Consider the following 26,535-nt stretch of genomic DNA (forward strand, 5'->3'; position numbering starts at 1 on the left):
TTAATGACCAAAATATTATTACATTACAATCTTATCAGGTCAGACACATAAAGTTATTCTATTACAAACACACATATAATTATAGAATTCTTTCTACCAAAATGTAAAGTTATATTATATAATAATTTTATTACATAAAAATGAGTAATAATTGTTTTCATTATTTAATTTGACAGTTATTTTACTTTTTAAAGTAAAACATCCATTGGTCATTTGAAAAATTAGATAAAGCTATGAATAATTATGTTAGAGATTATATTGAGGGACTAGGGTTACATGTTGTGTTCACTGAATCATTTACAATGAACATAAACATTTATAATCACAAAAAAGGTATTTCTGAAAATCAGTATCTGTTACCATCATTCAAATGCAATGTCATTGATTTATATTGCATTATTTAGTCTATTGTTTTCTCATTTTTAAAAAAAATAGCAATTAAGGCAAAGAGGAAATCTTTATGGTTAATATTTAAAATTTTATCTTTAGAAATAAAAAAGTGGTTCATCATACATAAAAGAAAAAACAAATTTAATCTGTAAGAGTACATTATCTTTAATTTTCTTAAGTCAAAAACAGTTTACATATTAGCATCAGTGTAAACATCCTCTCTGACGTCACAATGTTAAGACTTCTGTTGCCTTGGTCCCATCTCATTCTGACCCTGGGCTCATTGGCCCTTATAATTTAATCTGAACAATGGAACCGGAGACATCAGCAGTGTCCAGGCTCTCTGATGATCTTCATCCTTCGCCAGCGGCAATTCATGAATTAAATACAGGTAAAACCAGATTCTGCTGTTATTGCTAAATAATCTCTTCTTTTGATGAGAAAATAATATTAAAAATAATGAGTTCATAACCAAGTGCTTTTAGAGGAGGATTTCAAAATCTTTTGTCTTTATAAATGAGTTTAAGATTTTCTAATTGAAGGGGATTTAAATCTCAGAAAATTACAGTTTGGTAAGTAAATATATACAATTGCACTAGGTGTAATATATTTAGGGGAATGTGATTGACTTTTGGTGAATGTCGTTGACTTTTGGTGTCTATGAGTTCTGTTTCACTTGTACTGAAGAAATACATGCAATATGCTGTGGAGAGAATTTATTTAGTGAGAATTAGATAAAGGCTTTTCATGCTCCTTTCATTAAGATTAAATTCAACTTTAAGAAGAAGCAGAAATAGGCATTTAAATTAATTTGAATATTTCTACTCTTGCTTCTATTTCCAATTTTACTGCAGATGCCAATGCCCATTATATTCTTACAATTACTATTCTACACCACTGGTATTATTACTACTACTAAAGAAAAACACGTATTGAGTGGTTAATATGTTTCAAGCATATACTATCAACTTTGTATACATTAACTTAATCTCTACAATATATCTATAAATGATTATTGTATTGTTACCTGTTTATTATATATCAAGGAACTAAGAATTTTTTGAATGAGTAAGAATTTACCACATTTCACAAAGCAAAAAAAAAAAAAAAAAAGAAGCCAATTTTAAAACTTTCTTATGATTATAAAATTTGACAATTTGTATCACGTATAATATGCCATGTAATTATATGTTCATGTATCATATTAGTATGTATATATACATATATCTGGATTATAGTTGTTGGATGCTTTTTTTTTATATTTTTTAGAGTTTTCTGAGGAAAGTACAGTATACTCAGACCTCAAAGTTCATTGTTCTTCAAATACCCAGAATGGAAAAATAACTAAAACTTCGAAAACAAAAGGTAAAAAACATTTAAAACTCTAGATTCACTTTTTGGCTTAAATATTTTAATGAACTAATCATGAAAACAGATATTCTCGGGCTAATGTTTGAATCAGGATTTATTTCTTGTCCCTACACTTTTTAACGGATCATAGGAGCCTACAGTGCTCTGTTAAGAGCAAATGAGAATGGTCAACGAAGCAGCGATAGACACAGTGACTTAGGGCAGGGTACCAAGGTCGTGGAAAAAGAATGTTTCAGGCCTGGCACGGTGGCTCACGCCTGTAATCCCAGCACTTTGGGAGGCCGAGGAGGGCGGATCACGAGCTCAGGGGATCGAGACCATCCTGGCTAACACGGTGAAACCCCGTCTTTACTAAAAATACAAAAAATTAGCCAGGCGTTGTGGCGGGCGCCTGTAGTCCCAGCAACTCGGGAGGCTGAGGCAGGAGAATGGCGTGAACCCAGGAATCGGAGCTTGCAGTGAGCTAAGATCACGCCACTGCACTCCAGCCTGGGGGACAGAGCAAGACTCCGTCTCAAAAAAAATAAAACAAACAAACAAGGAATGTTTCATACACAATTTCCTGGTTTGATATTTTAATTTTGAAAAAGTTAAGTCTCTTTTTAGTGCTTCAGTATTTCTACAAATGGAGGATGTGAGATAGCTCATGATGAACATGATTAATGAATTTTATTAAAACCGTCACAGAATACCTGTCTGGCCAACAGCAAAAGTTGGAGTTTTTTTCTTAACCTAGTTCTATTACAAAGATGAAAGATATAGTTAAAAAAAAAAAAAAAAAATAGGGAGGGGGGCCTGCCGTGGTGGCTCACGCCTGTAATTCCAGCACTTTGGGAAACCGAGGCAGGCGGATCACCTGAGCTCAAGAGTTCAAGACGAGCCTGGCCAACAAGGTGAAACCTCGTCTCTACTAAAAATACAAAAATTAGCCGGGCATGGTGGTATGCCCCTGTAATCCCAGCTACTGGGGAGGCTGAGGCAGGAGAATCACTTGAACCCAGGAAGCGGAGCTTGCAGTGAGCCAAGATCGTGCCACTGCACTCCAGCCTGGGGGACACTGCGAGACTCCGTCTCAAAAAAAAAAAAAAAAAAAAAAAACACTTATGGGAGGGAAATGAACTAAATCCAGAGTAGGATTTCTGAAGTGCTCTTTTGTAGCCTTTGGAAGAGTTCTTTACTAGGGCAAGTTGTTAGTTCATAAACAGCTCATATCTACATCAAAATGTTAATATCTTCCCAGGATGCACCTAAATCTGCAAAATAATTTTTAGAATTACTCCCCCACAGGCTGAGGTATTTTCCCACAGCACGGTGCTCCCATGAGCTTAGATTTCAGACCAATTCAAGTGGGTTAAATATTCTTGGCAAAAGTTATTTTTAGTATCAACTCCTGAATCTGGTTTCCTTTGATTACATTAGCCAACTTCTCTCTTTTTGAACAGTGTCTCCGTGGTGCATTGCTGCTGTGATATTTGCCTTCCTTTATATAATCACTCTGGTAATAGTTGCAGCTATGGTAGCTAAGAGTAAGTATATTTTAGAGCAATTTCATTAATTTTTTAATTACTAAAATATAATTTTAAATAGCCTTTAAATTTGGTTCTAAGGTTTTCATGAAGATATTTTTCTCATTTGTAATTTTAGTTATTTAAGAGTAATTTCATCAATTCAGTGTTTTGAGTTATCAGCAATGGCATAGGCCCAGGTGTCCTCATCAAAAGATGTTAGTGGATAGCTGAGTATTTTGACAGAAATGGAAAATAGTACCAGTATTCTATATTTTATTATATTGTTATTGACATTAGATTCATAAGCTGTGAGATGTAATAAAATGTGAAAATGTTTATAGATATTATTGGTTTGGCAGTTAAAAGTTAACTTATTATGATATCAAGTTCAGATCTTTTGAAAGAGCAATTTAATAGAGGCAATAGAAGATGGTGGGTAGAGAATCATCAAAAAAGGAAAGAAAATGATCAAGATATCAAACTGAGTCTGCATATTGCTTGCACTAAATTTGTCTTAATATTATAAAATATAAGTCTTTTAAAATAATAAATTTATAAAATAATCCGTACTATAAGAAAACTAGAAACATGAAGTTCTTTTAATATAGAAAGTTAAGATGAATTTGATTCATTAAAAAAAGAAAACCCAAAACATATGAAGTTATAAATAGATATAAAGCAATTCTAATGTCAAAGTGAACCATACTAGTACGGAAAACAATATGTAACTTTTAGTAATAAACATCAACTTTTTTGAAATGTATGATTTCCTGTGAAGATACATACTATGATAAAATGACTCAGGAAAAAAGAGACAATTTGAATAAATATTACTATATACTGCAGAAAAAATAAGTAAATTAATCAAAGATGTGCCTCCAAATAGATACCTGGCTGATAATTTTTAAAGAATGAATTTGAGGTTGAGCATGGTGGCTCATGCCTGTAATCCCAAGACTTTGAGAGGCCGAGGCAGGAAGATCACCTGAGGTCAGGAGTTGGAGACCAGCCTGGCCAACATGGTGAAACCCCGTCTCTACTAAAAATAGAAAAATTAGCTGGGTATGGTGGCAGCCGCCTGTAATCCCAGCTACTCGGGAGGCTGAGGCAGGAGAATTGCTTGAACCTGGGAGGTGGAGGTTGCGGTGAGCCGAAATCACACCACTGCACTCCAGCCACGGTGACAGAGTGAGACTCCATCTCACACACACAAAAAAAGAATGAACTCGCATATATCTCAGTAACAGCAAATGACTACTAGATGAAGTGTTCAGTACCTACCAAAGGATGGAAGATTCTCATGCCACCCCACCTAAAATCAGTAAAATTAGTTTAGGATTATTTCTATACACAGGAAAATATTTTAGGACAATATTCCTTACAAACAGAAAAACAAAAATTCTGCATAAAAGAGCCAACATAATACATCACTGTTATAATGATAAAATTCTGGTTTAAGTTGGGGATAAAAATTTGTTCACTTATCAAGAGGTGTTTCAATAGGAGATAATGAAATAAATACAAACATATTAAACTTGATTAAGAGTATTTATAAGAGCCTTCAGCAAATATTATCTTTCATAGTGAAACATTATAATCATTGTCAATAAAATCAGGAAGACAAGGATGACTGCTATAACTATTAGGATTCAACTTTTTTTGCATGTCTTCGGCAAGGAAAAGTCACAATGTAAGAAAACCTAGTTAGACGTAATATAAACCGGAATTGAAATTAACGACTGCAATTATATGCAGATAATGCGCTTTCTTATCCAGATGCTTTAAAAAGAAACTACTGGAAAGAAAGAAATAATCAAAATAAAAAGAACAGTTCAATAAGTAAACTCAATCCAAAATTTAAATAGCTTTCTTATATACCAGCAAGATATAATATTCAATTTCCAGGTCCACTTTTCAAGCCTCTTATTTGACATTTTTTCTTAGATAGCTTTAAAAATGCTTGGCATATTACTTTCAAGCAAACATTTTATATTCTCAGCCCTGGTCCTTACTAGGATCAAGAAAAAAATCAGATACTTTAATACTATTAACTTTCTCTCCATCTGTTGACCGAATGTCTAGTGAGGTGATGCTGGGGGCCATCTGTGTTATCTCACAGCCACTGAATATCTTGGCTCACTGAGCCAGTGTAATTCTCCACATCTGCACTCCTACCCATCTAACTGAGGCAATAACCTCCCACTCTGTCTACTCCCTAAACCCCCAAGTGATATTACTATACCTACCCTTGATTCTTTCTAATCGATTTCCAGAATTGTCTCTTCAAAATGCAAATTTTATAAACTCACTTACATTTAATGATTAGTTTCTTAACACTGTGGATTCAGTGTAAATTTTAAAATCCTGAACATGGTTTACAAGGCCCTTCCACCCCTTCCACCCTTCCATACTTGGTCCACAGCTCCCTTCCCCAGCTAGACGCACACCCTTTCTCCTGAACCAGACTCCAGCCACAGTTGTTCTTTTAGTTCATGGAATGTAACATCGTTAGTGTGACTGCGTAACTATTGTGCAAACAAGGATAACCGTAAGAATGACAGCAGATCATATTAACAGTTACTCTGCGACAACAGACATAAATCAGGATTTCTCTGGGAAAATTTGTGTGAATTGTAACTTTAGCCACGATCCTTCTTGCCACAGAGCATGTGCGCAGAATGCTCTTTTTTCATTCTGTGACAGGTAAAAGGAGAATTCAAATTATTCGCTTATAATTAGGCCAAATTTCTCTGTTATGATATCTTATGTACCAGTCATTTGTAGCATTTTCCAGTCTCGTGTGTATAATTATTTCTGTGATTATGTACTCAATGGCTGACTTCTGCTAGATTATCTTCATGAGAACAGAGCCTTTGCCTTTATTTGTTCAACGTTTTATCTTCTGCTTTTGAATAGTATTTTGACACATTGTAAATATTTAGTGAAATTTTTTTACTAAATAAACCGATATACCTAATAATGTATTTGGCATATATATATAAGAGACTATGATACTTATTAAAAGGCATAAAGAAGGTCATTAGTGAAGACATTATTATAAATTGAATATATATTCAATGCACCTTGGTGGGAAGATGAACGCTAAGATGATAATACTTTTCTAAATTCACCCAGCACTCATGTAATTTCAATGCAAGTGTATTTTCATGATAAATCAGTTCATTGTAAACTACACATTAAAGTAAAATTTTGTGAGATTAATAAAATACATATTGAAAGATGTATTAACACAAGAGGTAAGGATCTAGCCTTTCTAGAAATAAGGCTATAAGTGATTTCACATGATACTTTTATAAAGTAAATGTATCAAAATAAAAGAAAGGAACCTAATAATAAAGTCATATGCAAATATGTACAAATAATATATAATAAAGTCATATGCACCTGTGTACAAATAATGTGTGCATATATATATGTATGCATATAAATAAAATAAGATATAGTAGGCTCTTCAAAATGACAGATATCTAACAATAGGTAGGGAAAAATGATTTTTTTAAGAATATAAAAACTAAAAAATAATTTCTAGGTAGATTACAGTGCTAAAAATAACAGACCAGGAAAAAAAATGTTGAAACAGTTTGAATACATATTCAAATCCATATAATATTATCAAAAGTATAACAGTCAAAGAAGTACAAATAATTTTTTTAAAAGATGAAGCAAGGATACATAAGTAGGAAAAATGTCCAACTTTAAAGGTTGGACATTCTCATGGAAATGAGAATGAATTTTAAAATACATCATTTGCCCATTGAATTGACAAAAATAATACTTTTCCTCATAGATTAAAGTGTGGAGAACGGACCCTCTCACACAAATTTGATGTATGAAACTGTCAAGTTATATTTTACTTATATTTTACATTTACTTATACTTTAAAAATAAGTAAAAAGTATGTATGTACACATACAAACACATACACATGTATAAATTTACCCAGTTAAGTGGGAAAGACATGCAATAATCTATTAATGTGGAAGCAAGTGTTAGTATGGAAGCAATCAATAATCTGTTTGCTATGGAAACAAGAATTAACTAAATTTATTCATAAGCATGCAAAAAATTGAAAATGGTCAAAAAATATGTATACACGGCATTTTACACTGATTTTTGTGGTTTTTATTTTTTTGCTGAAGTAAATAGTGTCAGAGGGACCATGAAGGGAGGTGTTTTGCTCTTTTTACAGTATATATTCAATTTCTTTTGTAAAGTACATTCATGTGTTACTTGTTTAAAAGAGAAAATAATTGAAAGAGGAAATTATACTCCAGAAATGAAAAATCTGTACAGGGACGTGTCAGACACACACAAGATAGTAAATAGCAAATGTAGAGGTATGGCCTAGGCCTAAGATTCTTTTTTTTTTTTTTTTTTTTTTGAGAGGGAATCTCGCTCTGTCAGCCAGGCTGGTGTGCAGTGGCACAATCTCAACTCATTGCAACCTCCACCTCCTGAGTTCCAGTGATTCTCCTGCCTCAGCCTCCCAAGTAACTGGGCTTACAGATACGTGCCACCATGCCTGGCTAATTTTTGTATTTTTAGTAGAAAGCGGGTTTCACCATGTTGGCCAGACTGGTCTCGAACTCTTGATTTCAGGTGCTCCATCCGCCTCGGCCTCCCAAAGTGCTGGGATTACAGGCATGAGCCATCATGCCCTGCCATATGGCCTAAGATTCTGATGGATGCTCCTCTGTAATGGTGTTGTGCTGTTACAGTCCAGATATATATATTGAAATGTATTAACAAGACAGGTAGGGATGTAGCCTTTCTAGAAATAAGACTGTGAGTAATTTCACATGATAAGTTTATAAAGTAAATATATCCAAATAAAAGAAATGAGTCTAATAATAAAGTCATATGTCTCTCTGTACAAATAATGTGTGCATATATATGTGTATGTCTATATATAATATTATACGATAGTTTCTTCAAAATGACAGATATTTAACAGTAGATTTTGAAAAATAATTTTTTAAAGTAAAAAATAATTTTTGAAAAATAATTTTTTAAAAGTAAAAAATAATTTCTAGATAGATTATGGTGCTAAAATTAACAGGTAAAATATAAGAAAATATGTGCATGTGTGTGTTTGCATGTGTGTGTACATATATAGAGAGAGAAGGTATTATTCAGCCTTAAAAAAAAAAGGAAATCTTGCCATTTGGAAAACATGGATGAACTTGGAGGACATTATGCTTAGTGAAATAAGCCAGACACAGAAAATATTGCATGATATCACTAATACGTGGAATCTTTTTTATTTTTAAGTTGAACTTAGAGAAACAGAGAATAGAATGGTGGTTTCCAGAGTCTAGGCAGTAGAAGAAATGGAGAGATATTGGTCAAAGGATACAAACTTTCAGTTAAAAGATTAATAAAGTCTAGAGATGTAATGTTCACCATGGTAATTATAGTTAATGATAATGTATTGGACTCTTGAAATTAGCTAAGAGAGTAGATGTTTAGCTCTTAAGTGTTCTCACTACACACACACACACACATACACACACACACACAAGGTAAATATGTGAGGCGATGGACATATTAAGTTGCTTGTGGGAATTATTATACAGGTCTACTTATACCAAAATACCACATTGTACACCCTAAATATATACAATTTTTGTCAGTCATACTTAAATAATGCTGGAAAATAAATACAATTCAATAAAATGAATTACCACTCCATATAGAAGACTATTTTATTGCTAGAGCCAAGCTGTGTTTTATAGCAATTGGACATACTGCTTTGATAATTACACCTTGGTAATGTTTGAGAACACTAGCATAGTTTAAGTGTAGTGAATACTTACTTTTAAATGAAATAAAATATAAATTGGTAAAATATCCTGATAAACAGATGCTTTTCCCTCTGTTTTACTATTATCAAACTTTGTCCTAATAACCAAAAGGTAAGAGAGAAGCAGTTGAACCATTAGAAGTAGTTCCCTGCATCAAATGAGCTAATCCTATATGTTGTGAATTACCAATTAGAAGGGAAACCTTCAGTGGATATTAAGGGCTTAGCATAAATGAACCAGAAATCATTAAATATATGACAGAAATAGAGGAGGAAATGGTAAATAAACAAGAATATTCTTGGGTAGAAAAATAATTCATGCATAGCTTGCTTATGCAGTGATGCCTTAAGACTTAGCTTGATTATTTGGTTTCTCATTTGGGACAAGATAGGGAAGTGGTTGTTTCACGTTCAACTAAGATCATGTTCATGACTAGCCACATCCATCCTGTGAGAACATATTTAAAATACAGACTAACCCAATTTGGGAACAAAATGGAAAATTGCAAATTTGAGCAAATGGAAAACTGGTGACAATATTTTCCTCTTTTTCCATTAAGTCATCATAAGAAAAATACTCAACTTCAGTACTCTGGGTCTGGCGAGGGAACGATTCAGCAGTACTTACGACATTTATTTCCATGAGTCTAGCAATGCATCTGGTACTCAAGCTGGAATAACTTGGTTCAGATAACTTAAAATCATAGGGATATGAGTTTGTACAGGACTAAACCAAAACCTTGTGGGTAAAATATTGTAAGATTCTGTTACTGGACAGGAATCAGATCTGATCTTAGTAAAGCAGAAATGTGGACAGATTTCTTCTACAATTCATGTCAAGTCTCCCAAATCTTTTATACGTGACCATGGACCATTAAGACTGAAATTAATTCAAATTAGGGATATTTGTTCTTATTTTAAAAATTCAAAGTGTGCCATCTTTAGTGTCAGAGTCATAAAACTATAAAACACATCAATGCAAAATCATGTAGTTTAAAGATTTTATATATGAAGGTAGTTAGAAATATAACTGATAAAAAATAGTACAGTTGTGTAAATGGTACAATTTTGTATAAGTTTAATGTTAATGAATTAGAATTTTAGCATATAAATAATTCATAGCCTCTGAAGATGACTGAAAGGGTACCATTATTCAAGGTATGGTCTGGGGGTGCTTACTCTGGAGGTAATTTGTAGAAAATATTGGAAAGTAATAGTGGAAAACTAGAGAAAGAGAGTTTGTATAATACTAAAATAGCTCAGCATAAAAATAATGACAATCTGAGTAGGAAAAAGTTATGTTACTGTGAAGAAGGAAACAGATATATGAAGCATTGTCATGATAAACAGTACTTTGTGACTAATCAGATGTATGCTACGTCTAAGGTGTTTGCTGCAAAAATAGCATAGGTTGTTTTTTCCTGACTGCCTAGGTTAACTAACTGCTTAGAATAACATCAATCATATAGACAAACATGTGCTTATTAAGTCACCAGTCATTGACTCATAAATATATTTCATAAGTAAAAGTTCATACCTTAATATAAATTGCCAATGATAATTTGCTATTTGTTCTTCATTCAATTAAAACAATGACTGCATAAATTGTGTTTAAGAAATGTTGGATATCTGTTTTATTTGCCATCCCAAACGTTTGAAAGTGATAATAGTATTTTCTTTTGCAAATATTGTGAATTTCAGTTCATTGTCTTGAGGAGATCCTGCAAAAGGCAGCCATTGAGACTGCACATTGCAATATAATATCACAAAACAAAGGTAAGTATTGGTTTACAATGGGAATGTTGGTATCTATCACACATAAGCTGTTTAAATCTGGACATAATTTGTAAATATATGTAAATATGTATTAGGTAAATATTCACTTTGTAAATATAAGACCAAAGTTAGTTAACAATGGTGTACTTATCAGAAAAACTCTCATAAATCAGGACTTCTCTTGCCGTTAGGGAGGACAATTGAAAACAATAATGCAAAAATTATAATTCACTGAATGACCGTAGGTGACAAAGTTATCTTCTTGCATGTACTTTTTGTTTGTCAAGGTAATTGGTCTTCCTCCAAAGAAAACTGACATTTTATATCTACTGAAAATAAAATCTTGGCATCAAGGAAATTTGTTCTGAAGCATTGAGCTCCAGTCCCACCAAGGCAAATAATGAACAATTGGAAGTGTTTCATGTGATATTCATTCTTATATTTTCTTACACATCATATAATTATAAATAGAGAATTTTTAACATCTTGTGTTCATTTAAGCATGCTAAACTCAACATTTTATAAATTGGAGACATCTCAATCAAACTCAAAAGATCAAAATATGACCTTAAAATGGTTTTAGATTTTAAACATATTTGCATACAGAAGTAAATGCAAATATAAGAAATTTCAAATGTTGGCTAATAATGGGGGAAGAAATCACATAGACATAGAAACTAAAGGGAATCTGGTCACAAGTGGCACCTAAAAAAGAGCTAATATTTGTTGATTGCTTCAAATATTCCTGGTACTACATCAATGATTGTGGGCATTAACTCATGTATTTTCCCAGTAATCTTATGATACAAGTATTATCATTGCCATTGTCGTATTAATAAGAAAACCAAGACCCAGAGAGAATGATAGTTTTTTTCTGGGTATCAGAAATAGTAAGAATTAGATGCTTAAACTATGATTTAAGCTAAAAGAGTCTAACTCTAAAGATCAGGAACATAGCCATTACGCTATGCTGACCCCAGAACAAAAAATCTTAATGAATCAAATTGTAAGAATATTGCTTCTTTGTAAATAGTCAGAGCTGCTTATACAAGCAGATTTACATTTTTCCACCCTGGATGTATCTTCTAAAGAGGAACAGTGAGAAAAACAATAGTAGCTCTTCATAAGGACTATTTTGATACGAATTATTGTTTGGAATGTGAATAAATGTTTCCCCCCAGTAGATCCTAGCAAGCCAAAAGAATATAGATGTCTTTTATATTTTTGTTCTCCTCTACTATGTGACTATTACCTCTATATTATTTCTTCTTTTTCATTGTATTGAAGTTCTGTTATTGCCTTTAATGAAGACTTCAATGCAGATCAATGACGATAAATTTAGGGCATATATGCTGAAAATTTCCATACAGTATTCTTAGAAGGCACTGTTCATAATATCCTTCCCTATGATATGCAATATCATAATTGCAATCCTTCATAATTGCAAAAAAAGTGAGCGTAGACTTCACTTTGAATAACTTTCAACAGAGCATACCAGAAAGTCTCCTCCAATTGAATTACTCTCATCTCATCTACATATGGTGCTTCAAAGTGAACTTGTATATACACATCAGCAATGAGCTCTTTCAGCAAAAGCAAGCAAAAACTGCACACAAAGAGCAATGAATTTGCTAAGGCAATCGCTCCTATGGTCTATTACCTCAAAATTTGTTTTTTTGTTTTGTTTTGTTTTTTGAGACGGAGTCTCGCTCTGTTGCCCAGGCTGGAGGGCAGTGGCGTGATCTTGGCTCACTGCAAGCTCCGCCTCCTGGGTTCACGCACGCCATTCTCCTGCCTCAGCCTCCCGAGTAGCTGGGACTACAGGCGCCCACCACCACCCCCGGCAAATTTTTCTGTATTTTTTAGTAGAGACGGGGTTTCACTATTTTAGCCAGGAAGGTCTTGATCTCCTGACCTCCTGATCCGCCCGCCTTGGCCTTCCAAAGTGCTGGGATTACAGGCGTGAGCCACCGCGCCAGGCCCAAAATTTGTTTTTATAAATCACAATTTCCCCATAACCTAGAGTAGAAGAGATAATATCTGAATTTTTCACAACTGATACAAAATATCAAACTATATATTATCAAAGGCTTATGAACTCCAGTAGGGTGAATAAAATGACAAGTTAGGTGTATCATATATAACTGTTGAAAAAAAAGACAAACAGAAACTTAAAGATAGGAAGAGAAGCAAAGTTTACTTTCAAAGGAGCAACAATTATAATGGCAGCTAACCTATAAAAAGGAAAAAAAAATGAAGGCTATATGATTACTGATTGACAACTGCCATAGTAAAATTCTATTCTCAGAGACAACTATCTAATCAAATGTGAATGATATGAGCATCTAATTTTACTCCATAGGTAAAAGAAAGATCATTTAAGTAGAACAAAAACAATGTATTACCTTTATATCTGTATTAAGAAAGTACACTAGAAGAATATCCTTTTTTTTTTTTTTTTTTTTTTTTTTTTTTTTTTTTTTTTGAGATGGATTCTCACTCTGTGGCCCAGGCTAGAGCACAGTAGCATGAACTCAGCTCACTGCAGCCTCCGCCTCCTGGGTTCAAGCAATTCTCCTGCCTCAGCCTCCCAAATATCGGGGATTACAGGCACGTGCCACCACGCCTGGCTAATTTTTGTATTTCTAGTGAAGACCGAGTTTCACCATGTTGGCCAGGCTGGTCTCAAACTCCTAACTTCAGTTGATTCGTGAGAGCTGGGATTACAGGTGTGAGCCACCGCACCTGGCCCAGAATATTCTTTTGGTTTAAGAAACTGATCTCAGATGAGACCTCAAAGACTCTGGATAAAAGACAATGAAATAGGTAAATACAGATGTAAGTCTAAATGAATAGCAATTATATCAAACCATAAATAATGTCTACTATTTTAATTGCATAAAACTAAAGTTTACTACGTTACATTCACTTACATTAAAATAAGAGTTTTACTCTTATTTTTATTAAGAGTTTATTACTCTTTTAACTCAAAAGAGTAATAAATAGAACTAAAAAGCTCTAAGTTTCTTATAATGGCTGGGAAGATGTAAAGTAACTATATATATTGGACATTAGTAAGTCAAGGATGAATATTATGACTTTCAGAAAATGACCAAAATAATAGCAAAATACTCTATATAACTATGATGATGATGGAGGAATGCATCTTAAAAATGGAACAACAGTAATGTAATGGAGTAATTATCAATCACTAGAACAATATTTAATTAAGTCAATAAGAAGAATATATATTAGAATCATTCTTAGAATTTTATGCTGAAGGCTGTGGGCATTCTAGCAAGAACTATCTACTGTGTCTTTAGTGGGGTATTCAGGAGGTCATGGGTTACTCAGGGTGGATATTACAGAACAGAATAAATGCTTTTGATCTCAAAAGTAGAAGCATCCCCAGGTACCTCAGAATCACAGTATCCTTGTGTTCCTCTTTCCTATCAACTAAGTCTTGCTTGCAGACTAGTTCTAATTATCTCTGCTCATTGCTCCTTTTGCTACAAATGATTTAACTTTCTTTGGCTTCCTCATAGGTCTTATGGATTTCCTTTTCCCAAGGTTTGGTGTATATATCTAGAGCTTGGGAAACCATATATATTTTTTCAACCTCTTTTTCTAGTGAAAGATAGCCATGTGCATTTGTGTGAAGAAGTCATATTAAGAGTCTCATCTTCACATAATTCTTCACTCTCTATTTCTTTCAGTGACAAGCGAAGACATGAATTAAATGTTCGAAGTCCCCATTTAGCTCTATTTCTTCCCCCTGAGACATATATGTCTTTGGAAGGACTACTTTGTCTCCAGGTAGACTTAGTGGTAGTTGATTCTTCCAATTTTTTCAATAGCTGAAATTTCAAACATAGTCATGATCTAAATTCCTATTTTTCAATAGATTCTTTGTTCCAGGACTTTGTAGTCCCCAGATATAATTCCTATGAACAACTTATCACTGACTATTCTATTTTGGTTGAATTTCCCATTATTGTTCCCCCAAAGAGAATGCCTCCTATCCTAAAGTGGTTGGAGCGAATATGTGAATATGTTCTACTTCCAAAAGCCTATTATTCAGAAAGAGTAGTTTATATTCTGTGTTGAACACTGTCTACTAATGAAATAATAAAAACACCACAAATGACTCATGATACAAGATAAAAAACAGGGGTAGTGCATGGTGCCACTGAAACTTGTCAGAGCAAAAAGAGGCGAGCTTGAGCTAAGCACAACTGAACACAGTATAAATTTTACTACAGAAAAGAAATTCTGTTTCCTTTGGACTCATATGTTTATAGAGGTATTGGGGTAAGCAAGGAAAAACTGACCTAAGCTAGATACACTAGGTCATCAGCAGGCTAGCAAGTTTGTCTCCCTACAATTATAAAAATACTCAGAATGTTAAGTAAAGAAGTCAAGAAAATTTGGAATGTGACTCTCCAAGACATTAAGACATTCAAAAGTAGCCACATATATGGCAAAACAAAAAGCCACATAAAGACCCAGGAAAAATTCATGCTCCAAAAGACCTGAGAAGATCTCAAGCCTTTACCTAAGGCTAATCCCAAGGCCTAATGTACATAGTTAATAAATAGAGAATTGCCTTGGCACAGAGCCAGTCTTCAAAGATTGGGAGAGGTAGCTATTTTTTTCAAGGGCTCAATTTTCAAAAAACATCACAGGGCATACAAAGAAACAGGAAAATACAACCCATTGGAAGAAACAAAATGAATCTTTAGAGATTGTTCATGAGGGAGCACAAATACCAGAGTAGTGGACTAAGACTTCAAAATAACTGTACTAAATACGTTCAAAAAGTTAAAGAAAAAAACAGAAAAGTAACTAAAGAAAATTGGGTGATACATAGAACAAAATAAGAATATCAACTAATAGAAAATATTAATATAAAAATAAACCAAACAAATTCTAGAGATGAAAAATTAAATAACAGAACTGAAAAATGTACTGTTACTACAAAAAAAAAAAAAAAAAAAGAGAATCAGCTACCTGGAAAGTAAACCATTTGAAATTATTAAGCCAGAAGACAAGAAATTTTTTAAAAGAATAGAGAAAAGTGAACAGAGACTAACAGATTTAAGGGACATTATTTAACAGACCAATATACCCATTATAAGTGTCATAGAATACGAAAAGAAACAGTATTTTAAAAATAAAGAAATTTGCCAAATTTGATTAAAAAAAAAAAAGACATGAATCTACAAATCCAAAAAGCTTAATGAATTCCAAGTAGTATAAATGCAAAGAGATCCACGAAAAGATATAATCAAACTGGCAACAGCCCCAAAGCCAAGAAGCAAATCTAGAAGGAAGGAAGGAAGGAAGGAAGGAAGGAAGGAAGGAAGGAAGGAAGGAAGGGAGGGAGGGAGGGAGGGAGGGAGGGAGGGAGGAAGGAAGGAAGGAAGGAAGGGAGGGAGGGAGGAAAGAGAGAGAGAAAGAAAGGAAAGGAAGGAAGGAAGGAAGGAAGGAAGAAAGGAAGGAAGGAAGGAAGGAAGGAAGGAAGGAAGGAAGGAAGGAAGGAAGGAAACAAAACAAGAAAATATTTGTCACAAACAAGGGCTCCTTGATAAAATTACCAGTGGAGTGTCCAGCAGAAACTTTGGAGGCTGCAAGACAGAGAGGTGGTATATCTAAACTTGTGAATAAAAAAACTGTCAATCAAAAATTTACTATCTGGCAAAACTGTCCTTAAAAAATGAGGGTGAAATTAAAGCATTTCAAGATAAAAAAAAAATCGGAGGCAGTTTATTGCACTAAGCCTGCCCTACGAGAAAAGCTAGAGAGAGTTCTATAGAGTAAACTGAAAAGATGCAAAACAATAATTCATAATCATCATATAAAGATACAAAGATCTCTCGTAAAGATAAATGAATCAGCAAAATATAATGCTCAGCATCATTAAGATTCTGGTGTGTAATATCACTTTTTATTTTTTATAAGATTTAGAAGCAATCGAGTAAATATAATAATAAATCTATGTTAATGGTTACAAAATAAATGCAGATGTAATTTGTGATATTGATATCATAAAGCAGAGGGGTGGAGCTGTGTAGGAGTAGAGTTTTAGTTTGCCACTGAAGTTGTTAGTATTCATTAAAAATAGGTTGTTAAAAAATGTAAATATTATAAATAATCCTTAAGTTAACACAAATTATAGAATATACACAAAGGAAAGGAGAAGATAATAAAAATGTGTCTCTACAAAAAAAAAAAAAAAACAGCTAAACACAAAGAAAGGCAATAATGGAAAAAATGAGTGAGAAAATAACTATAAGACACCCTGAAATAAATAGGAAAACGGAAAATATAAGTCCTTCCCCATCAGTAATTGCATTAAATATAAATGAATTAAAATTCCCAATTAAAAGGCATAGATGGACAGAATTGATAGCAAAAACAGGATCTAACAAGAAGGTGTCTATAAGAGCTCACTTCAGATCTGAAAACACATATAAGTTGAAAATGAAAGAATGGAAAAGATATTCCAAGCAAATAGTAACCAAAAGAAATTGGGATGGCCATACTAATGTTAGATAAAATAAAAGTACATGTATATATAAAAGACAAAGAACATAATATATTAATAAAAGTGTCAATTCATCAAGAATAAATAACAATTATAAACATATAGGCACTAAATATCAGAACCTCTAAATATATGAAACAAACATTGACATAACTGAAGAGAGAAATAGACAGCTCTCCAATAATACTTGGATAATGTAATGCCTACTTTCAATAATGCAAAAAACAACCAGGGCAATAAGAAAGTAGAGGACTTGAGCAGCACTATAGACCAACGGGACCTCAAAGACATATAGGACACTCCATCCAACAACAGCAGAATATACATTTTTTTCAAGTGCACATGGAGAATTCTTCAGGACAGATTATATGTTAGACCACAAAGCTGGTCTTAATTAATTTTAAACAACTAAACTCATAGAAAGCATTATTTCCTATCACAATGGAATGAAACTAGAATTCATTAACAGAAGTACAACTAAAAAATTGAAAATTAGGAGGAATGTAAACAACACTTTTAAATAACCAATGAGTCAAAGAAAAAAATACAAGGGAAATTAGAAAATATCTTAAGGCTAATGAAATTTAAAACACAACATATCAAAACATATGGGATGCAACAAAAGTAGTGCTTAGAGGCAAATTTATATCTTTATATACATTGGAAAAAACATCTTTTTTTTTTTTGAGACGGAGTGTCACTCTGTCGCCCGGGCTGGAGTGCAGTGGCCGGATCTCAGCTCACTGCAAGCTCCGCCTCCCAGGTTTACGCCATTCTCCTGCCTCAGCCTCCCAAGTAACTGGGACTACAGGCGCCCGCCACCTCGCCCGGCTAGTGTTTTATATTTTTTAGTAGAGACAGAGTTTCACCGGGTTAGCCAGGATGGTCTCGATCTCCTGACCTCATGATCCGCACGTCTCGGCCTCCCAAAGTGCTGGGATTACAGGCTTGAGCCACCGCACCCAGCCAGAAAAAACATCTTAAACCAACAACCTAACTTCATCCCTTAAGAAACTAGAAAAAGGAAAAGAAATTAAACCCAACACCAGCCAAATGAACAATATAATAAATATTAAAAGATATGTACATAAAATAGAGTGGAAAAATAGAGAAAATTTAAAAAGCCAAAAGTTGGACTTTAGAAAAGATTAACAATATTAGTAAACTTTAGCTACAATGAATAATTTTTAAAAGTCCTCAAATTACTAGTAGAATATGAGACCCTGCATTTTAGCTATTTGGTACTGCTTTCTACAAGGGTTGAACTAATTTACACTCCCACTAACAGTATATAAATACTCCCTTTTCTCCGCATCCTCACCAGCATCTGTTACTTTTTGACTTTTTACTAATAGCCATTCTGACTAGTGTGAGGCAGTATCTCATTGTGGTTTGGATTTGCATTTTTCTAATAATCAGCGATACTGAGCTTTTTTCATATGCTTGTAGGCCACATGTATGTCTTCTTTTGAGAAGTGCCTGTTCATGTCCTTTCCCTCCTTTTCATTTTTTAATTAATTAATTTATTTATTTATTAAGACTGATCTCACTCTGTTACTCCAGGCTGGAGTGCAGTAGCGCAATCTCAGCTAACTGCAATCTCTACCTCCTGGGTTCAAATGAGTCTCCTACCTTAGCCTCCAGAGTAGCTGGTTTTACAGGCACGCGCTACCACGCTTGGCTAATTTTTCCTTGTATTTTTAGTTGAGACGGGGTTTCACCATGTTGACCAGGCTGGTCTCAAACTCCTGACCTCAGGTGATCCGTCCTCCTTAGTCTCTCAAAGTGTTGGGATTACAGGAGTGAGCCACCACGCCCAGCCTTTTTAGTGGGATTGTTTGTTTTTCTCTGGTAAACTTGTTTAAGTTCCTTCGAGACGCTGGATATTAGTCCTTTGTCAGGTGCATAGTTTGCAAATATTTTCTCCCAGTCTGTACATTGTCTGTTTACTCTGTTGATAGTTTCTTTTCTTTTCTTTTCTTCTTTTTTTTTTTTTTTTTTGAGACGGAGTCTCTGTCACCCAGGCTGGAGTGCAGTGGCGTGATCTCAGCTCACTGCAAGCTCCACCTCCCGGGTTCACGCCATTCTCCTGCCTCAGCCTCCTGAGTAGCTGGGACCACAGGTGCCCGCCACCATGCCCGGCTAATTTTTTTTTTTTTTTTTTTTAGTTTATTTATTTTTTTGTATTTTTAGTAGAGATGAGGTTTCACCATATTAGCCAGGATGGTCTCGAGCTCCTGACCTCATGATCCGCTGGTCTGGGCCTCCCAAAGAGCTGGGATTACAGGCCTGAGCCACCATGCCCTGCCCTCTGTGGATAGTTTCTTTTGCTATGCAGAAGCTCTTAAGTTTCATTAGATCCCACTTGTCAATTTTTGCTTTTGTTGTGATTGCTTTTGGTGTCTTTGTCATGAAATCTTTGCCCATTCCTGCCTGTGTCCAAGATGGTATTGCCTAGGTTGTTTTCCAGCGTTTTTATAGTTTTAGACAGAACTACCATTCAATTCAACAATCCCGTTACTGGGTATATACCCAGAAGAATATAAATCATTCTACCACAAAGACACATGCATGTGAATGTTCACTGCAGCACTATTCACAATAGCAAAGGCATGAATTCAACCTAAATACTCATCAATGACAGACTGAATAAAGAAAATGTGGTACATATACACCATGGAATACTATGCAGCCATAAAAAAAGAATGAAATCATGCCTTTTACAGGAACATGGGTGGAGTTGGGGGCTACTATCCTTAGCAAACTAATGAAGAAACAGAAAACTAAATACCACATGTTCTCATTTATAAGTGGGAGCTAAATAATAAGAACTTATGAACACAAAAAAGGAAACCACAGACACTATGGTCTACTCAAGGGGATAGGGTGAGAGAAGGGAGAGGAGCAGAAAAGATATCTATTGGGCACTAGGCTTAATGCCTCAGTGATGAAATAATCTGTACAGCAAACCCCTGTGACACATGTTTACCTACGTAACAAACCTTCACAGGTAGCCCCAAACCTCAAATAAAAGTTAAAAAAAGAAGACACTGTGGAAGAAAAGATGCCTGAATCTGAAGACATAACAATGAAAACTAAACAAAATGAAACACATTAAAGAGCATTTAAAAAGTGTATGAACGGCCGGGCGCGGTGGCTCATGCCTGTAATCCCTGCACTTTGGGAGGCCGAGGCGGGCGGATCACGAGGTCAGTAGATCGAGACCATCCTGGCTAACACGGTGAAACCCCGTCTCTACTAAAATACAAAAAATTAGCCGGGCGCGGTGGCGGGCGCCTGTAGTCCCAGCTACTCCGGGGGCTGAGGCAGGAGAATGGCGCGAACCCGGGAGGCGGAGCTTGCAGTGAGCCGAGATGGTGCCACTGCACTCCAGCCTGGGCGACAGAGTGAAGACTCCGCCTCAAAAAAAAAAAAAAAAAGTGTATGAACAGAGTATCAGTGACCTGTGGGACAGCTGCAAGGGGCCCAACATATGCATAAAAGCAGTCTCTGGATACATAGGAGGGGGCAAAAAGTATTCAAAGAAATTATAGTTGAAAACTGAGATTTAAATAGTGAAATTGAAATGTTTCCAAATTTCTAGAACTATAAGCATATAGATCTAGAAAGCCCATGAACCCCAAGCAAAAGAAACATGAGAAAATCTACTCAAATGTACATTATAATTAAGTTCTTCAAAACTAGTGATAAAAAGTATTTAAAGCATTAGATAAGAAATGTTTTATGCAGAGGATTGTCAAACTTTGCTTATTAAAAGTTAAATTATTCTTTTTTTTTTTTTTTTAACAACTGCCCACTGACTCACTCAGGACAGCAAAGCTAGTAATGCTATGTTCAATCAAGCATTCTAGGCCCAAGTCACACCTCACACCACTGCACTCCCAACCCTGGTTCATTCCCTCTTGTGTACAGACAGCTGTGATAGTTTTACTCCCTATCACCCCACCATTCTTCTTCAGTGTCATGTCTTGGTTCACTTAAATCACTTTCCTCTGAAAGTTATTCCTCTTTCTCAAAGATGAAGAGTCTTCATGTTCTTACATTCTCAAGACACATCCTCTCATGGAATCCACTGTCTTCCCTGTAATGATTGTTCATTTAGTGCCCTTGCTTGTTTCAGACAACTAATGATTCTATACAGTCATGAATTCAAATCTTAAGTAACATGAGAGAAGAAGAACTAACTTCTTATAACTTGAGAATGTGGTGGTGTTTGTTGGTTTGTTTGTTTTTTGGAGACAAGATCTCATTTTGTTGCACAGACTGGAGTACAGTAATGCAATCACAGCTCACTGCAGCCTCAACCTCCCAGGCTTGAGTGATTCTTCCATCTCAGCTTCCCAAGCAGCTGGGACTACAGGTGCACATCACCACGCCAGCTAATTTTTGTATTATTTATAGAACATACATAATACAGCTGCACATCACCACACACAGCTAATTTTTGTATTATTTATAGAACATATATTTATAGAACATAAATATGTTGCTGAAACTGGTCTCAAAATCCTGAGTTCAAGGAATTCACCCACATCAGCCTCCCAAAGTGCTGGGATTACAGGTATGAGCCACCATACCTGGCCTGGTGTCTTTTCAGTAACAAAACAAGAGTAAGATTATCCACTTCAATAAGCAAAAAGCAGTAATTTAATTTGATGTGATTTTTAAGAAGATCTTTGTTTCCTCTGAGGAACTGGTATGTTGTCTCACCAGAATTCAGGAGAAATGTGTAATTGACCAGACCAGAGGTCCCCAAGCCCCAGGCCACAGGCCGGTACGGTGGCCTGTTAGGAACCGGGAGCACAGCAGGAGGTGAACGAGGAACGAGTGAGCAAAGCTTCACCTGTATTTACAACCACTCCCCACTGCTGGCATTAGCACCAGAGCTCTGCTTCCTGTCAGGTCAGCAGAGGCATTAGATTCTCACAGGAGCATGAACCTTGTTGTGAACTGCGCATGCGAGGGATCTAGGTTATGTGCTTCTTATGAGAATCCAATTCCTGATGACCTGTCACTGTCTCCCATCACCCCCAGATGGGACCATCTACTTGCACGAAAATAAGCTCAGGGATGCCACTGATTCAACATTATGGTGAGTTGTGGAATTATTTCATTATATATTACAATGTAATAATAATAGAAATAAAGTGCACAGTAAATGTAATGCTCTTGAATCATCCCAAACCATCCCCGTCTTGCTCCCATCCATGGAAAAATTATCTTTCATGAAACCAGTCGCTGGGGCCAAAGAGGTTGGGGACCACTGGACCAGACCATTCCTTGTTGTGTTTGCCAAAGAAATAGTATGAAAGGGCTGGGCACGGTGGCTCATGCCTGTAATCCCAGCACTTTGGGAGGCCAAGACTGGAGGATTACCTGAGGTCAGGAGTTTGAGACCAGCCTGGCCAACATGGTGAAACCCCGTCTCTACTGAAAATACAAAACCCCGTCTCTACTAAAAATACAAAAATTAGCCAGGCTTGGTGGTGCTTGCCTGTAATACCAGCTACTTGGGAGGCCGAGGAAGGAGAACTGCTTGAACCCGAGAGGCAGTGGTTGTAGTGAGCCAAGATCACACCACTGCACTCCAGCCTGGGCAACAGAGTGAGACCCCATCTCAAAAAAAAAAATAGTATAATAACAAATAATCACTCACTGTCCCAAACTCCAGAATGAAAGGTTAACATATTAACATCTGTAGTTAATGCTAGCAAGGCAATATATGTTAGCTCCAGTTGATGAGACTTTAGAAATCCCAATTATAAAATTATTACTACATTAAATAAGTCATTGATAATGATGGTAAATGGATGAAACATGGCACTTGTGACTGCTTTCAGTCATCCTTTCCTTAGCCAGAAAACATGCTCTTAAATACCTGAGACTCCTGGTCTGGATCTTCTCTAGCTTCACAGACCCAAGAAGCATATTACCTTAATATGCTATCCATTTTTAAAGTATTATGTGACTTTGAAACCACTTTGTACTGACTTGCTTCAACATATAATGGAAGTTAATAATCAAAGGGGTGTGGCAAATGTAAATTTTAAAATGTGTTTAAAAGGTAACTGATATTAATACCCAAGTTTTATCTAGGTCAAGTAGAAAACTTTGGGAAAAACACAAAAATGAGCCAGGCATGGTGGCAGGAGCCTAGTCCCAGCTACTCTGGAGGCTGAGGCAGGAGAATCAGTTGAACCCTGGAGGTGGAGGTTGCAGTGAGCAGGAGAGTTTGCCATTGCACTCCAACCTGGGCAACACAGTGAGACCCCCGTCTCAAAAAAAAGAAAAGAAAAGAAAAGAAAGGAAAAGTTTGGAACAATGTAACACAGAAGTAGATGTTCTTAACCTTCTCTTTGTCTAGCTACAGAACCCAAACCAAGGGGTAGGATCTTTAATAGGAATAATATATGTTACTGAAAGGGCTCTGGAGCCTTTGGGTATGCTAAAATGTTTGGGGCCAAATGACTCAGGGGAACTTTTTTCTTTGCTCATCCTTTCCTGGTTTCCAGCACAACTCATAACAGCCCCCTTAAAAAAAAGAAAAAGAAAAAAGCTATCACCACCTTAGGAAATGTCAAGAGAGAGAGTGGTTGAGGAGATGTGAATGTTTCCTTCTAGGTTGACAGTCTAATGCACCAGGATAGAAATAAAGACAGAGATCAGGACAGAAGTTGAATTCCTAGGAAATCTGAGCATGACAGACAAGATATGTACAATAAGTGATCCTACCAGTTGGTCTTCGAGAAAACAAAAGGACTACTATACTCCTCACTTTGTTAGAACTGAAAACCATAAAGCTAGAGTGATGGCAGCTCCTGTGAACTCCAATGAAACCACAAAGGAAGTCATTGTGTCAAGAAATGCATTACGAGCCACCGTGAGGCACGACCACCCTTCTGCTTTGCAGAGTTCAGAGTAAGAGTCCCTTCCTGTGTGAAAGGCGCTGACTGCTACAGCCTCCAGGACACCTTCTTACTGCATATGTGTGATAAATGTGAGATTCATTATTTTGTTCTTTGTAGAAAATTAAGTATGAAATAATGTCTTACTTTTTTGTCAAGTCTTTTCAAGGTTGCTTCTCAATAAATTCTTTTTTAAAAAATTGACGATTTCCCCAAGAGTTTCTCCACTGGTTGCAAACCACATCTTTAATTTTCTTGGAAACATTTTGATATTATGATTAAGGACACTAGTTTGATACCAGATAAGGCAAGATATTAGTTTGAGTTGTATCACTTATTATATTTATAACTTTGGTCCAGTTGAATTCCCTAATCTACTTTTTCCACATCTGTAAAATGAAGGGGATAAAAGTATCCTCATCACAAGGTTTTTCTAGGGATTGAATGAGAAAACATTGTTAACTGTTGTTATTGTTTCTTGTGTCTTCTTTGTTTGCAATTCAATAGTCTTTCTCCTTTGGTGCAGTTTTACGATTTCTTTTTCTTTCATGAAATACCTTATTTATAAAATCCTCATAATGTGGCAGAATCAAGGACCGCCTCAGCTGTTTATTATAAGGGATGTCAGGAACTCCTCTGTGCCCTCTTAAGCCTAATTTAGACTCTCCCCCACTGGTTGGCTGATGCCAATGACTCCATACTTGGAAATACATTTACTTTGTTTATGGGTGGAATATTAGAGGACACATTATCCGTCATGTATAGCTTATTGTATGTGAGTTTATACCTGAATAATTATAGATGCAAATGGAATCAAAATTGGTATTTTCAAGTGTGAACGTGTTAAAATCTCCATTGTAATAGAATGGTAATGATGTTCTATCTAAGCATATGGCTCAAAGAAAAACAAAAAGTGCAATCATCAAGCAGAAAGTATATTTATGGCCAGGCACGGTGGCTCATGCCTGTAATCCCAACACATTGGGAGGCCAAGGTGGACAGATCACCTGAGGTCAGGAGTTCAAGACCAGCCTAGACAACATGGTGAAACCCTATCTCTACTAAAAATACAAAAATTAGCTGGGTGTGGTGGCAGGCACCTGTAATCTCAGCTACTTAGGAGGCTGAGGCAGAAGAATCACTTGAACCCAGGAGGCGGAGGTTGCAGTGAGCCGAGATCATACCATTGCACTCCAGCCTGGGCAACAGAGTGAGACTCTGAAAAAAAAAAAGAAAGAAAAGAAAAAAAGAAGGAAGGAAGGAAGGAAGGAAGGAAGGAAGGAAGGAAGGAAAGAAGGAGGGAAGGAGGGAGGGAGGGAGAGAGGGAAGGAAGGAAGGAAGGAAGAAAGGAAGGAAGGAAGGAAAGAAGGAAGGAAGAAAAATACATCTATATATAACTCATTTCACACAATAAAATACACATAAAAATAAAATCTTAAGAAGTTTATTGGTGTCAATAAAGCAGACAAAACGTACTTATCATTACCATAATTGTTTTCAACACAATATTGTTTTCTGTGCCATAAAGAACCATAGTCATGTACCATTTTTTTAAAAAGAGTGCCTCTCTAGTGTCTCCAATATTTTCTTCATAGCTTCTGATGCTGATTATTCAGAGATTTTTGATACTGATTTCTTGATCTGTAAAAGTCTCATAGACTTTTTTTTTAAAACAGGATTAGAAAAATTGTGGGGGACAAAAACAGGATCAGAGAATTTCCATTCCATCCTGTGATGGTGTCTAAATGATGTGATGAGCAAAACATGCAGGACCAACAATGTACATAACTTCACTGAAGTAGTGACATTAGCACCAGTGACAATCACGGTCAGGCATATGCACATTGCAACTGTCTCCTGGCCAACAGTGATTGTAAGACTTCATATATTTTGAGAGGCATGCTAATTTCAGAGACATTAAAATGTAAAAAAACAATATGTATTAGTGCTATAGGGACATCCCCAAGACTAGGTAATTTATAAAGGAAAGAGGTTTAATTGACTCAGAGCTCTGCATGGCTGGAGAGGCCTCAATCATGGCAGAAGGGGAAGCAAACATGTCCCTCTTCACTGGGTGGCCAGGACAGAAATGCCAAGTAGAGGGAGAAAAGCCACTTATAAAACCATCAGATGTTATGAGAATCACTCACTATCATGAGAATTGCATGGGTGTAACTGCTCCCATGATTCAAT

At 35.6% G+C, this 26,535-nt stretch overlaps 1 protein-coding gene across 2 annotated transcripts; it reads left to right on the top strand.

The window, feature by feature from the left end:
- The first annotated feature begins 574 nt into the window (after window positions 1–574).
- LOC144332781 (uncharacterized) lies at window positions 575–24,817 on the top strand. 2 transcript variants are annotated; one of them, XM_077953560.1, is made up of 6 exons: window positions 575–781; window positions 1,660–1,755; window positions 3,204–3,287; window positions 10,795–10,869; window positions 22,472–22,529; window positions 24,059–24,817. In XM_077953560.1, the coding sequence occupies exons 1-6, from the start codon at window positions 700–702 to the stop codon at window positions 24,069–24,071; spliced, it is 408 nt and encodes a 135-aa protein (XP_077809686.1). In that variant the 5' UTR covers window positions 575–699; the 3' UTR covers window positions 24,072–24,817. The 2 variants fall into 2 exon arrangements, with proteins under 2 accessions (XP_077809686.1, XP_077809687.1); XM_077953561.1 differs by lacking the exon at window positions 22,472–22,529 and having other exon boundaries at window positions 600–781.
- The last annotated feature ends 1,718 nt before the right edge of the window (window positions 24,818–26,535 follow it).

This window comes from Macaca mulatta, chromosome 11 (genome assembly GCF_049350105.2).
Source record: "Macaca mulatta isolate MMU2019108-1 chromosome 11, T2T-MMU8v2.0, whole genome shotgun sequence".
Classification (NCBI taxonomy): Eukaryota; Metazoa; Chordata; class Mammalia; order Primates; family Cercopithecidae; genus Macaca; species Macaca mulatta.

Coding starts and splice junctions, on each gene's coding strand:
- LOC144332781 (XM_077953560.1), top strand. CDS start 700: ATGGAACCGGAGACATCAGCAGTGTCCAGGCTCTCTGATGATCTTCAT. Junction 782..1,659: donor AATTCATGAATTAAATACAG/GTAAAACCAGAT, acceptor TATATTTTTTAG/AGTTTTCTGAGGAAAGTACA. Junction 1,756..3,203: donor TAAAACTTCGAAAACAAAAG/GTAAAAAACATT, acceptor CTTTTTGAACAG/TGTCTCCGTGGTGCATTGCT.